At 44.3% G+C, this 13,417-nt stretch overlaps 1 protein-coding gene across 1 annotated transcript in view; it reads left to right on the top strand.

The window, feature by feature from the left end:
- The first annotated feature begins 4,876 nt into the window (after positions 1 to 4,876).
- Positions 4,877 to 13,417, top strand: part of USP40 (ubiquitin specific peptidase 40) — a 93,873-nt gene continuing 85,332 nt past the window's right edge. The window contains exons 1-2 of the mRNA XM_006866764.1: positions 4,877 to 5,096; positions 12,482 to 12,549. Of these exons, the coding sequence (XP_006866826.1) occupies positions 4,898 to 5,096; positions 12,482 to 12,549 (267 nt within the window). The 5' untranslated portion in view covers positions 4,877 to 4,897. The remainder of the gene's footprint in view (positions 5,097 to 12,481; positions 12,550 to 13,417) is intronic.

Raw genomic sequence — 13,417 nt, 5'->3', positions numbered from 1 at the left:
TGAACACTTTAAAGACGTCTTGTGCAACAGATTTGCCTAATGCAATCCATCATTTGATTTCTTGACTGCTGCTTCCATGAGTGTTGATGGTTAATCTTTACAAAATCAGATTACCAGGGTTTAGTCCCACAGACCTGCTGGGTGTGTTTGCTTGTGGGTCAGAACATAATGAAGTCTTTGACAATGGCAGTCTTTTCTCCATTTATCTTGATGTGATTTATTGGTCCAGTGGTGAGAATTTTTGTTTTCTGTACATTGAAGTGCAACCCATACTGAAGGCTGTGGTCTTTGTTCTTCATCAGTAGTTATTTTAAGTCCTCTTCACTTTCAGCAAACAAGGTTATAACATCTTCATATCACAGGCTGCTAATGAGTCTTCCTCTAATCCTGATGCCACCTCTGATCTCTGCACGTGGGATATGCCAATTTCTTTTCCACCTTGGAATCTTTGTATTTGCTGTTGCCTCTGTGCTGGGGGCCAGCCTCAGCAAACTTATTCAGGGGATCCAAAGGGGTATGCGGCATCGGCGGGAAAGAATCACACAGTCTATAGGTCATGATGAATTCAAGATCTTCGTCTTACATGTTTTTTTCTCCTCTCATCCTTTATTCTATCTTACAATCCCCTTATATACCGTTACAAAAAACATAGCTTTCATAGTAATTAATGTTTTCAAAATACAATCTATTCTGGGGCACATTCTTCATGGTTTACGACCCTTAGATTTACAACAGGGACAAGAAGTTACAACATTACATCAGAGCAAAAGTGACATCCTGGCGCCTTGAAATCTTTTGGTTAAACATTTGTTCCTACATAAATAACTTGTATTCTTTTCTCTGAGGAGCAAGTTAACCTTCACATATGTTTCATAACCTCTATCTGTTAAGTCTTGTTAACTCATCAATCTTAGTTGTTGGATGCAATTACTCTTCATTGGCTTCTTCCATACACTATCTGTTTATAGCCTACAAAAATATCACTTATCAGAACATTTTAAAAACTGAGGCTATGAAAAACAACTTCCCTATTTTACTGATCATTAATTTAAGAACGTCTAAGTCAGACTTTTTATTTATGTATACTCATAGCCCTTATTTATGGTCTAACTGCTTTTAAGGATTCTTTATTGTCTTAAACTAAGGTTACAAGGAAGAATGTTTATAATCACTAAACCTAAGCTGGTAGTAATTCAACTGACAAATCCTGTCTCCTAGCAGTCTTAAGAACATTGTTAATATAAGTATTAAAACTACCTATGATTACAAGTAGAGTAAATGTAGCTAATATATAGCTTCTAACTTTTAATAAAAATATACTAACGTGTAGGAGAGTCAAAATCTAAAATAAAGGGATACTAATAAAATCATGTATAAATCAGAGAATGATTCAAAAAGAGAAAATTTAACTAGGGGCCTGTGCATAGAATTTTTCTTTGTGGCTTTGCCAATCCAAAGAAAACAGTCATTGTCGCTTTGCTAGAACAATGAGCTCTTCATGCGCAGGGTCCCCCGTGTCTCATTTCTTTATTTCAATTCCTTGATTAATATGTCTCAATTCCTTGATTAATATGGCCCCCACCACCTCTGCCTAGAATGGGTCTTGGTGTGACACTGTAGGATAAGCAATGGACTGCTAATCTCAAGGTCAGTGGTTCAAATCCATCAGTCACTCCTCACAAACCCTATACAGGATCACTATGATTCAGAACCGATTCCACAGCACTTAACACAACAGCCTAGAATGGTGGGTCCATGTCTCTCCACGCACATTCTCATTGGTTCATGTTCTTTGCAGCCTACACTGAGGGCAATGTTAGAAACCGTCCCCTCCCTATTTTTGACATTTCCTTGGTTTTATCCCATTATGAGTTCCTTCAAATCACTTTCAGTGTTTACAATTATCCAGCTTTCCTGTTCATCTTCTGCACTAGAGAGTAAGCTTCATGTAAGGGTCGGGTCAGTCACATACAGTATTCTACCTCTGGCATCTAAGCCTGTGCCTGTCATTTAGTAGGAGCTTACTGAATATTTGTTGAATCAGTGAATGGATAAATAAACACACTGAGAGCAATGCATCCCTCCTTCCCAGACCACTGTTGACACCTCAGTCATGTGACTGTCTTATCTGGCTCTTGTCTCAGTCTTGCTCTTTCAGGGAGATGGTTCTGCATCACCTACTCATCTGACCTGCTTCTGACCATCCTTGCCACAGCCATACCTTGGCACGAGCCAGGGCCTCTGCACTTGCTTCAGACTCCTCTTAAAAACCAAGTCAGTAGGCTCATTTTTAACACAATGCGGTGCCTGCTTTCTTTCTTTTGAGCCTGTCTTCTCTCAATTACTGGTTGAAATTCTGTACAAACCTGCAAAACAATAGCTCTTGGCTCTGCAGCTACAGGTCGTGGGAATGCCCAGTAGGACACCCCACGTTTTCTTCTGTTATACATAAGGTTGACGTGAGTGGGGACTGACACAGACAACTACAACAAACAAGTTGTTGTTAGTTGCTGGTGAGCCAATTCTGACTTGTAGTGATTCCATGTGTTACAGAACTTCTCCATAGCATGCTGTGGCGCTGTAGTATAAGCATTGGACTGCTAACCACAAAGTTCGCAGTTCAAGCCCTTCAGCCGCTCCTTGGAAACCCTATACAGGGTCGCTATGAAAGGAACTCTGGAAGCATAGTGTTTACGAATCGGGCTGCTAACCTCAGGGTCAGCACTTCGAAACTACCAGCGGTTCCACTGGAGAAAGATGAGGCTTTCTGTTCCTGTAAAGATTTACAGCCTCGGAAACCCTGTACGGGGTCACTGTGAGTAGGCACCGACTCCACAGCACATAACCACCACCGCCATGAGTCAGAACTGACTCGTCGGCACCTAACAACAATAAATCTTAACGGAAGGCGTCCTGGTATGGCGCTGTAGGATAAGCACTGGACTGCTAGCCATAAGGTCAGTAGTTCAAACCCACCAGCAGCTCCTCAGAAACCCTATCCAGGGTTGTTATGAGTCAGAACTGACTTGACGGCACTTCACAACAATCTTAAAGGAAACAGGTCGTCACGCATCTCTTACACTATACTCTTGGGTGGCTTCGAACCACAAACCTTTGGTTAGCTGTCAAGTGTAAACCGTTTGCACCATCCAGGGATGTTAACTTGGAAATTAATCATGGTGACAGGCAAGGACTTACGATCTTTGAGCACCCTACTGAGACTAGTATGCTTTGCAACAACAATAAATACAAACCTAATGATACGAAAGAATTGAGTGCTGGATGCCCAAGAAAAGCACTGTCCATTTCACCCCGACTCTTAACAACGACTACACAGACTATTGTAAGGAGCTCTGGTAGCGTAGTGGTTACGAATCGGGCTGCGAACCTTAAGGTCAGCGGTTCGAAACTACCAGCCGCTCCGCGGGAGAAAGATGAGGCTTTCTACTCCCGTAAAGATTTACACCCTCGGAAACCCTGTACAGGGTCGCTATGGGTCGGACCCGACTCGATGGCACTTAACAACAACAACAACAACACAGACTATTGTAGAAAAGGAACTACAATGCCCATAAGGCCTGGCGCGACGGGCCGGCGCTCCGGCGTAGCATCTTGAGAAACGTAATCCGCTGCATTTTATACGTCGCGCCGGGGCTGTAGCTGGAGATCCACCCTCGCCAAGATGGCGGCGCCCGGTTGAGACGTGGTTGTTCGCGTCGTGTCTTGGCTGGGGCGGGGTTCGGGGCTCTGGGCTGTAAGTGGAGTTGGCGGCCGGGAACCCCGGGAGGGGCGCGGGAAGCGTAGAGGCCGTATTGACGGTACGACCCGAGGAAGGCAAGGCAAGCAGCAGCTCAGGCCTGCCCGGGAACGCGACGCTCTCCCGGCGTCGGGTCTGCGGGCCCGGAAAGCGGCGGCCTCGGTTTCGTCGCGCCCCCACACTGGTGGTGGCCCTGAGGGTCGGAGCGCCTCGACCTCGGGCCTGCCGCGGGGAGACACGAATCCCGACTGCGAATTGGAGTTGGTAAAGCACTTCTGCCACTTCGGAGCTGTGCTCGGTGCTTTGTATTCCTTAGCTGCCCCCGCTGATGGTCTTGTCGGGTCCTCGGGGCTGAAGTTTGGTTCCCTTAGGTACAGCTAGGAGGCCCTTTAGCATGATCCCGTTACTGGCAGGGTCTTCCCAGTCTCACCAACTTTGAGGTCACATGCTAAACTGCTGCAAAGAAGCTGTTTGATTTTTCATTACCGTGTCAATCTGATACGAGGGTGTGAGACCGAGATTTTAGTGCGATGATCAACTCAGTCAACTCAGCATCTGGCCATGACGACACCATCCATCAGTGGACTGCCCGCTCTTTTCATTAGTGACGTGACTGTGCCCTTTTAAAAACAGTTCTCATGCATTGTGGGCCAATAGATGTGTCCCGGTGCGGTACTACAGGATCAGCACTGGACTGCTTAACCGCAAAGCCGGCGCTTCCAGCCGCTTCTGGAAACCCTATACAGGGTCACTATGAGTGGAAACTGACAATAACAACATTGTTGGTCAAACCCTAGGCACAAAGTGTTGTTTCTTCATCATGTCATTTAAATGCTACAGTGACCCTGCACCGTAGGTGGCATTGTGTTACTACAGTGACCCTGCACCGCAGGTGACATTGTGTTGCCAATACCAGAACTGCCTCCTTGAACTTGTGGAGGCCATGCTACATAGCATGAAGGAATTCAGGCCTTGCTACTTCCAAAGTCCAAGCTCCTGTATTTGCTTTCCAAGGAGAAGCTTAAGATAGATAAGGCCTAAGTGTAAAGTAGGGAGAGTGGAGGCAATTTTATTGCAAAAATAAAACATTTCCTTAACACGTCTTACTTTTTTTTTTTAAGGGTAGCATTTCTTTTCGCAATGTTTGGCGACCTATTTGAAGAGGATAATTCCAGTGTGCCAAATAGTTGGTATGAGAAAGGGAAGAAATCAAAGACTAAAACTTTGGAGCCTCCAGCCCCTAGAGAATTCACCAATTTAAGTGGAATCAGAAATCAGGGTGGAACATGTTACCTCAATTCTCTACTTCAGACTCTTCATTTCACACCCGAATTCAGAGGTTGGTATGCTACATACATATGATTGGTAAAACGGTCAGTTCTCTGTATATGTGCAGAATCACAAAAAGACAAAATCACTAAGTTGCATTCCACAGTATGTGCGTGTTGTTACAAATGTAAGATGAACTTTGGGTAATTCTTTCTCAAAGAAATATGAAGCTTAAATGATCTTAAATCTGTCCCTTGTGATCAATTTCATGTTTCCTAACAAAAGGAAAAAGGAAGGTCAGATACTTCTTTTAGTTTCTAAACTTAAAGTTCAGTCAGAAGCCAGTTCTGCCATGTGAGCCAATTTTCATTGTTGTTACAATGTTCATGTTTAAATTGTTGTTAATTTTGAAAAGTTTAAAAATTTAAGTTTTGAAAAGTTCTCCAAAGTAACAAACACTTCAGGTGGAGTTACCCAAACACCTGATGAAGGATGCCACATCATTTATGTTGTTGTTACTAAGTGCCACTGAGTCAGTTCCGACCCAGAGTGACCCAATATAGGGTTTCTGAGGAGTGGCTGGTGAACTTGAACCGCCGATCTTGCAGTTCGTATTGACCTTGTAGTCCAGCACATGAACCCATAGTGCCCCACCAAGCCTCCCACATTAGTCATACGGGTTCACAGTTGTGTGTTAAGGAGCTCTGGCAGTATAGTGATTGAGTCGGGCTGCTAACCACACGGTCAATAGTTAGAAACTGCCAGCCATTCCACAAAAGAAAGATGAGGTTTTCTGCTCCCGTAAATATTTATAAGCCTCAGAAACCCTATGCAGGGTCGCTAGGGGTCAGAACTAACTCCATGGCACACTACCACCACCACGGTTGGTTATTGACCTGACCTGAACTTGTTTGACCTCAGCACGTGACCTGATGTGAGGCAGGGTAAATGCTTAGGCATCTCTTACAGGAATTTGAATCTCTCTGATTAATGAAGACTTTCTGTCCCAGACCCTAGAACAAGCTTCATAGATACAGCCCTTCATATTGCCTTCCTGAGGTCTGGGAATTCGGAATTCCAGAACCCCAAGGAGTTCACATAAGGGATTGCACGCGGAAAGCAGGAAGTTTGGATTCCGGTGCACCAATCAAAATTCCTGTTGGTCCTGAGGCCTTAGGCCAGGGGTGGAGAACGTCTAGCCCTCGGGCCATAGAAGGCCTGCGAAATCATTTGGTCTGGCTGCCAAGACAACTGTAGTTCCAGCCTTCACGTTGTTGTAAAGTGCTGTTGAGTCGGTTCCAACCCTATATAGGGTTTCCAAGGAGCAGCTGGTGAGCTTGAACCGCCAACCTTGCAGTTCACACGGCGTTGCAATCTGACACATTAGCCCACAGCGGTACCCCAGGACTCTAAGCCATCACATTGGTGGTGGTGGTGGTGATGTGCCGTGGAGTTGGTTCCGACTCATTAGGGGTGAGCTAACTAAATTTTGACCAAATACAGCAGGCTACTTTTTAAGTTGATAATCTTGCATGGTCTGTGAATGATGTTATAAATTTTGGCAGAAAAGGTTCCCCACCCTGCCTTGGGCAGAATCTTGAATGTCCTGGAGAACCTGTTGATAAAAGAGCCCTCCAAACCAAACTGCTCATAGCTACGCCTGCTGAGGCTCCAAAGTTCACGGAGAGGAGTGTTGAGCTGGAAGTTGTGGTTACTGCTATCCAGGGTGGCGTTCTGCTGGCTCCCTGTGCCAAAGGTGGCAAACTTTGGCTTTTGGGTGGTGCTGGAGTTGTCAAGACCATACTAATCAGGGAATTCATTAACAGTGTCACCAAAGCCCTTGGTGGTTAATCTGTAGTTTGGGGTGTTGGCTTTTGGGTGGTGCTGGAGTTGTCAAGACCATACTAATCAGGGAAAGCATCAACAGTGTCACCAAAGCCCTTGGTGGTTAATCTGTGGTTTGGGGTGTTGGTGAGGGGATCCAGGAGAGCAATGACTCATACATACAATAATGGAGTCTGGTGTCCTCCACCGCCCCACGGGGTCACCGTCTGAGGAGTGAGTACCTGGTATTCATGCCCAAGCAGCTGTGACTGTGCCCGCCCTAACGGATGGACAGCTCAGAGACCAAGACGGTCAAGATGACGGCAGTTTATTGATGATAGTTTCACGTCATTCAGACCGAATCCGCTCTGCTGTGGGCTCTCAGCCTCTCCTGACTAGTCACTTGGGTACCACTCACAGAATCACCACCATCACCTCTGTGCCTGCTTGTGACTGAACCTGCCGCCACCTCTGCCGATACTCCCACCGCTGAGCTGAGCATCTCGACTCCACTTCGTGTGTCATGGGTCTGTGCTGTTGGCAGTGGGCATTATGACGTCCTTGGGGTGCCAGCATTACTTGGAACTACAAAGCCCTACAGGACATCATTGCTCTTTCTGAGGAAGACCACTGACTGTGTCCCGTGCACGGAGAAGAGAGTTTTGTGTCTCAGCCACTCCAGGTTGCAGAGGTCTTCCTCAGCCATATTGAGAAGCTGGTACCCTTAAGGAGCCCATCAGAGGATTTCAGCAGATGTTCTGGTGGTTGATGTTGTTAAGTACCATTGAGTCCGTTTTAATATATAGCGACCCTGTATAGGGATTCCAAGGAGCAGCTCTGTGGGTTTGAACCTTGCAGTTAGCTGTCCGGTGTTTGTCATGCATCGTCATACCAGGACTCCTGAGCAGACTTTAGTAAGTGAATGTGAGCCTCTCTTGCATGGTGGGGCCTGTCGAAGAGGTAAAAGCTGACGAGCTTTCCAGGAGCATCCCTGAGGTCATGGGGGCCAGCATTCAGCGTGCTCTCTGTCGGCTTGCCTCCAGGCCAAAACGTAAGGCCCACACAGGAGCCTTTTCTGAAGATGTGCTGTCCGGACTAAAGAGGAGTCAAGGTTTCCAGTAAAGTGTACATCCCTCAAACTAAAAACAACAAATTAAAGGGAACTTGAAGTAGAAAAATGAGACTGAGGAAGGGAGGCTGTGGGGAAGGTCATGAAAAGTATCAGTAAGCACAGATCAGATGGAATGTCCCAAGCTCTTCCAGCAAGCATGTGGTTTGGCATCTTAGTGTGGATTTTGTATTCCTGAGACTTAGCCTGAGCTCCAGCACTAGTGAAGGGAGACTTCATCTGGAAAGGTAGCCACAGGCCGAGAACTAGAGGAGTTCCCTTCTACTCTCAGCACAGTACAGCTGAGGACACTGGGGAGTCATTGGAAATCCTCGGGCATGTTTGGTTTTGTGCTGTAACAAGTAGGTTTACTTTTTCCCAGTTGCTGCCCTCAGAGGAATATGTTGTTAGATGCCATCAAGTTGGTTCTGACTCACAGTGACCCTTTGTCACCATGTCCGGCACCTTCCTCAGAACCATTGTTCCATTTGAGCCTGTTATAGGTTCAGCCGTTGTCTGGCCATCTCATTAAGGGTCTTCCTCTTCATTTCTGGCCCTGTATTTTAAGGTCAGCGGTTCGAAAATACCAGCTGCACCGCGGGAGAAATATGAGGCTTTCTACTCCCGTAAAAATTTACACCCTCGGAAACCCTATACAGGGTCGCTATGGGTTGGAACCGACTCGATGGCACATAACAACAACAACAACAATTTTACCAAACATGATGTTCTTCTCCAAGGACTGTTTCTTCCTGATGACCTATCTAAAGTACACTGGATGAAATCTTGTCATCCCCACTTGAAGGACCATTGTGGCTATACTTCCTCCAAGACAGAGTTGTCATTTTTTCTAGCAGTCCTTTGTATATTCCGTACTTGTCGCCAACGCCATAGTTAAGATGAATCCATTTTGCCTTGGTTCTTAGTCACCGTCCAATTTTCACATGCATAGGAGACCTGGTGTGGTGCTGTGGGTTAATGCGCCAGACTGCAAAGCTGTTTGAACTGCAAGGTCAGCGGTTCAGGCTCACCAGCTGCTCCTTGGAAACCCTATACAGGGTCTTTATGGGTCAGAATTGACTCGACAGCACTTAACAACAATGAGGTGACGTAGGTCAGGTGCACTTATAAAAGTGATGCTCTTGCCTTTTTAGCACTTTAAAGAGATCTTTTAAAGCGTATTTGACACAGGCAGAATCAAAAGGATATAGGAGAAATACACAGAGTCACCTTGCCAAAAAGAATTGTTCGACGTTCAGCTATTTCAGAAGGTAACATATGTTCAAGAACTGATAGCACTGAAGAAGTCCAAGCTGCCCTGAAGGTGTTGGCGACGAACAAGACTGCAGGAATTGATGGCATACCAGTTTGAGATGTTCCAACAAACAGATGAAACATTGTATACCCTCACTCATCTATGCCAAGGCATTTGGAAGATATCTCTCTGGCCAGGGAGCTGGTAGACATCACTATTCGGGCCCATTCCAAAGAGGGGTGATCCAACAGAATGTGGAAATGATTGAGTATCATTAACATCACATCTAAGTAAAGTTATGGTGTAGATAATTCAATAATGATTACAGCAGTCCCTCAACCTGAAACTGCCAGATGTTCAAGCTAGATTCAAAAGAGGACATAGAACAAGGATACCACTGCTGAGGCCATAGGGACCTTGGCTGAAAGCAGAGAATGCCAGCAAAAGGTGTTTACCTGTCCTGTGTTGACTATGCAAAGGTTTATGACTGTGGATCATAACAAACTATGGATAACATTGCAAAGCATGGGTATTCCAGAACAATTATGCTCGTGCAGAGCCTGTAGTTAGATCGAGAGGCAGACATTTAAGCAGAACAAGGGGTTCTGCAGGGTTAAAATTAGGAAAAGTGTGTGTCAGAGTTGTATCCATTGACTGTACTTACCCAGTCTGTATGCTGAGCATATCACCCAAGAAGCTGAACTGTATGAAGAATGTGGCATCAGGACTGAAGGAAAACTCTAACATGCCTGTAATATGCAGATAGAGCCCTAGTGTGGCACTGTAGGATAAGCACTGGACTGCATGGTCAGCTTGAGCTGCAAGGTCGATGGTTCAAACCCATCAGGCACTCCTCAGAAACCCCATGCCAAGTTGCTGTGAGTCGGAACTGACTCATTGGCACTTAACAACAACAATATGTAGATATCACCACCTTGCTTACTGAAAGCAACAAGGACTTGAAACAGTGTTGAAGATCAAACACTGTAGTCTTCAATATGGATTACACCTCAGTGTAAAGATAACAAAAATCCTTACAACTGGACCAATAAGTGTCATCCTGATGAATGGTGAAAATATTAAAATTTGTGAAGGATTTCATTTTACCAAGTTCACAGTCAATATCTATGGATGGCGGCAGCAGCCAAGAAATCCGAGGCATATGCATACGTTAACAACAGACCCCTAAGAGCAGTGGTTTTCAGTGGGGACCAAGACCTGTACATCCTTTTTGCCCCTCAGGTATCTCAGGGTTTTCCAGTCGGAGATCCTATTTAGGTGTGAACAGATTTTCCAAAGGTCTCAGCCATGCCCCACTCATGGGGTACTTATACCTTGGCTTGAAAACAAATTCTGGAGACTCACATGAGATGAAGACTGCTAACTTCTTTTCTCCAGTAAGATCACCCTCAACATAGAATGGATGTTAACACAATAAAAACAGGAAGGCCTCCCTATGGAAGAAAGAATCGTTGGTAGCCTTCTGGATGGTGACCCTATGTTTAAACTTCTCACTGGCTTTTAGAACCCAGTGCCATAGGCAATGGGAAATCATTAGAATTCCCTGGAGCCTTGTTAACCTTGCCATTTAGTTTCCTAGAGTCAGTGGTGAAGATAATGATAGAAGTTATAAACCATATCACCCGTGATGATTGTATTCTCTTGAACCAGGCCTGGTGGTGGTGGTTGTTAAGTGCTACTGAGTCGGTTCTAACTCATAGCAAATTGGTATAGGGTTTCTGAGGAGTGGCTGGTGAATTTGAACCTCCGATCTTGTGGGAAACCTTTTTTTCTGCCAAAATTCATAACGTCATTCATAGGCCATATAGAATTATCAACATAAAAATTCTGCTATATTTGGTCAGACATTTAATTAACTTACAGCTAAGAGTCGGAACCGACTCAACGGCACTTAACAACGATGACAGTGTGATGGAGTCCCGATGTGGCGCTGTAGGATCAGCACTAGACCGACCATAAGGTTGGTTTGAACTGCAAGGTTAGTGGTTCAAACTCACTCGCCGTTATAGGGTTTCTGTGAGTCAGAACCAACTCAAGGCACTTGACAACAACGTGAAGGCTGGAATTGCGGTTGTCTTGACAGGGCCAAACCAGTGATTCACGGGCCTTGTGTATGCAGCCCGTGGGCCAGACGTTCCCCATCTCTGCCTTTGTCAACTATATGCAACCAAACAGTATTTACTGTTGCAAAGGTGAAAAGGCAAGAAGGGGAAGAAAAGTACGATCGATTGAAAGACAGTGGAAATAATAAGAATGCTGGGTACTGTGAAAATTGCAGCCAGTGTTATAGGCGCGTTTGTATGAGGGACTTCAGAAAGTACATGGAAAAAATCCCATTACATTTTCAATTCCATTTTTCCACAACCCTTTTATAAAAATTGTTAAATTAAAATCTAATTTGCTATATATTCCTAACGCACAATAAAATACTTTTACAAACAGAAGTAAAGCAAAATAAGTTGTACTTCTATAAATAATCTAAATGTTTATTACCCACCCACCCTAGCTATCAAGTCAGTTTCGACTCATAGTGTTCCTGTACAGGGTTTCCAAGCCGAAATCTTTACAGGAGCAGACAACTTAATCCATCTTCTGATGAGCGCTGGTGGGTTTGAACCGTTAGCCTTTTAGTTAGCAGCGCAGCACCTAATCCACAGGACCCCCAAAACAAAGAAAACCACAAAGCACTGCCTTTGAGCTGAGTTTGACTCATAGCGACCCTATGGGACAGTTAGAACTGCTTCTCAGGGTTTCTGAGAATAAATCTTTACCGAAGCTGACGTCGTTCTCCCACGGAATGGCTAGTGAGTTTGAACTGCCAGCCTTGCGGTTAGCAGTCCAGTGCTTATCCCAAAGTACCACCAGGACCCTTACATATTTCTTCAGACTCTATAAATATACTAGAAGATAATGTGGTGAATATGTTATCTTTGGGTTGCAAACTTATGCTGAAGTTTCACACCAAAGGGAAAAGACTGATGACTTTGATGATATAAATTCCTTTTTTTTGGTTCATAAAAAAGTGTAAACAAGATAGAGTATCAAATAATAAACTGGGAGAATTCTTTTTAACATAAAATAATGCTTCGGGAAAGCAAAATATGTAAGATATGCATATAAATATTATTACAATCATATTACTGAATCTAGCTGATTTTCATATAATGGTAGAATTGGCTTTCTAAAACAGTTTTCTAAAATGTGCTCCTGTCATTTACATCTCTGATTCTACTTGTTTTTGTTTTAGAAGCATTATTTTCTCTTGGTCCGGAAGAGCTTGGCTCTTTAGAGGATAAAGATAAACCTGATGCAAAGGTATTCAATCTGATTTATGGGATGGGGGAAGAAATGAAAGAAAATGCTGTATTTAAGGCAGAAATTAAGCTCTTTGGTTATATAAAACAGTCACTTTGTTCATTACCAGACAGTCCTTCTTTTTTGGAAGTGACTTGACCTATAACTTCTCATCAGTGAGATTTTTCTTCCAAAATTTTTCACTTTTCACATGTGATGTGATGTCCCTGTTGCTGCCAGTGTCGTGGAGTCGGTTCTGACTCGTGGTAACCCTGTATAGGGGTTTACGAGGAACAATTGGTGGGTTTGGACTGCTGACCTTATGGTTTGCAGTCCGATACTTATCCTACTGTGCCATACTGGGGCAGCACGATGCTGCTGATGTCGTTGTTAAGTGCCATCGAGTCGGTTCCAACTCATAGTGATCATGTAGGGTTTCTGAGGAGCGACTGGTGGATTTGAACTGCTGACCTTGTGGTTCACAGGTCAGTGCTGATCCTACAGCACCACACCAGCTGCTACTGGTGTATAAAAATATTTCACACAAAAAAAAAAACAAACTTCACTCTCTACTGTCTTTATTCTGGTGATGAAGATACTTGTAAATCACCCACACTAGCCGGCTAAAAAAATGAATACACTTTTATGCAGTAACAACAAAAATAGAGGCTAGAATTAATATTCTGGAAATAAATTGAGTAAATTATTATGTTGTATGCAACTAGTAAAATTTTATTTACATTTCAGATCCTGTAAAATCTCATATGTTCTTTCAGGATCTTATCTGTACCTCTTAATAGAGCCGGCTGGGGTTTCTCAAGCCAGCTGGGTTGCAAAGGTCCTGTGTGTGTGTGTGTGTGTGTGTGTGTGTGTGTGTGTGTGTGTGTGT

The sequence above is a fragment of the Chrysochloris asiatica genome, unplaced genomic scaffold (genome assembly GCF_000296735.1).
Source record: "Chrysochloris asiatica unplaced genomic scaffold, ChrAsi1.0 scaffold00096, whole genome shotgun sequence".
Lineage (NCBI taxonomy): Eukaryota > Metazoa > Chordata > Mammalia > Afrosoricida > Chrysochloridae > Chrysochloris > Chrysochloris asiatica.
This window is presented reverse-complemented; position numbering and strand designations above follow the sequence as displayed.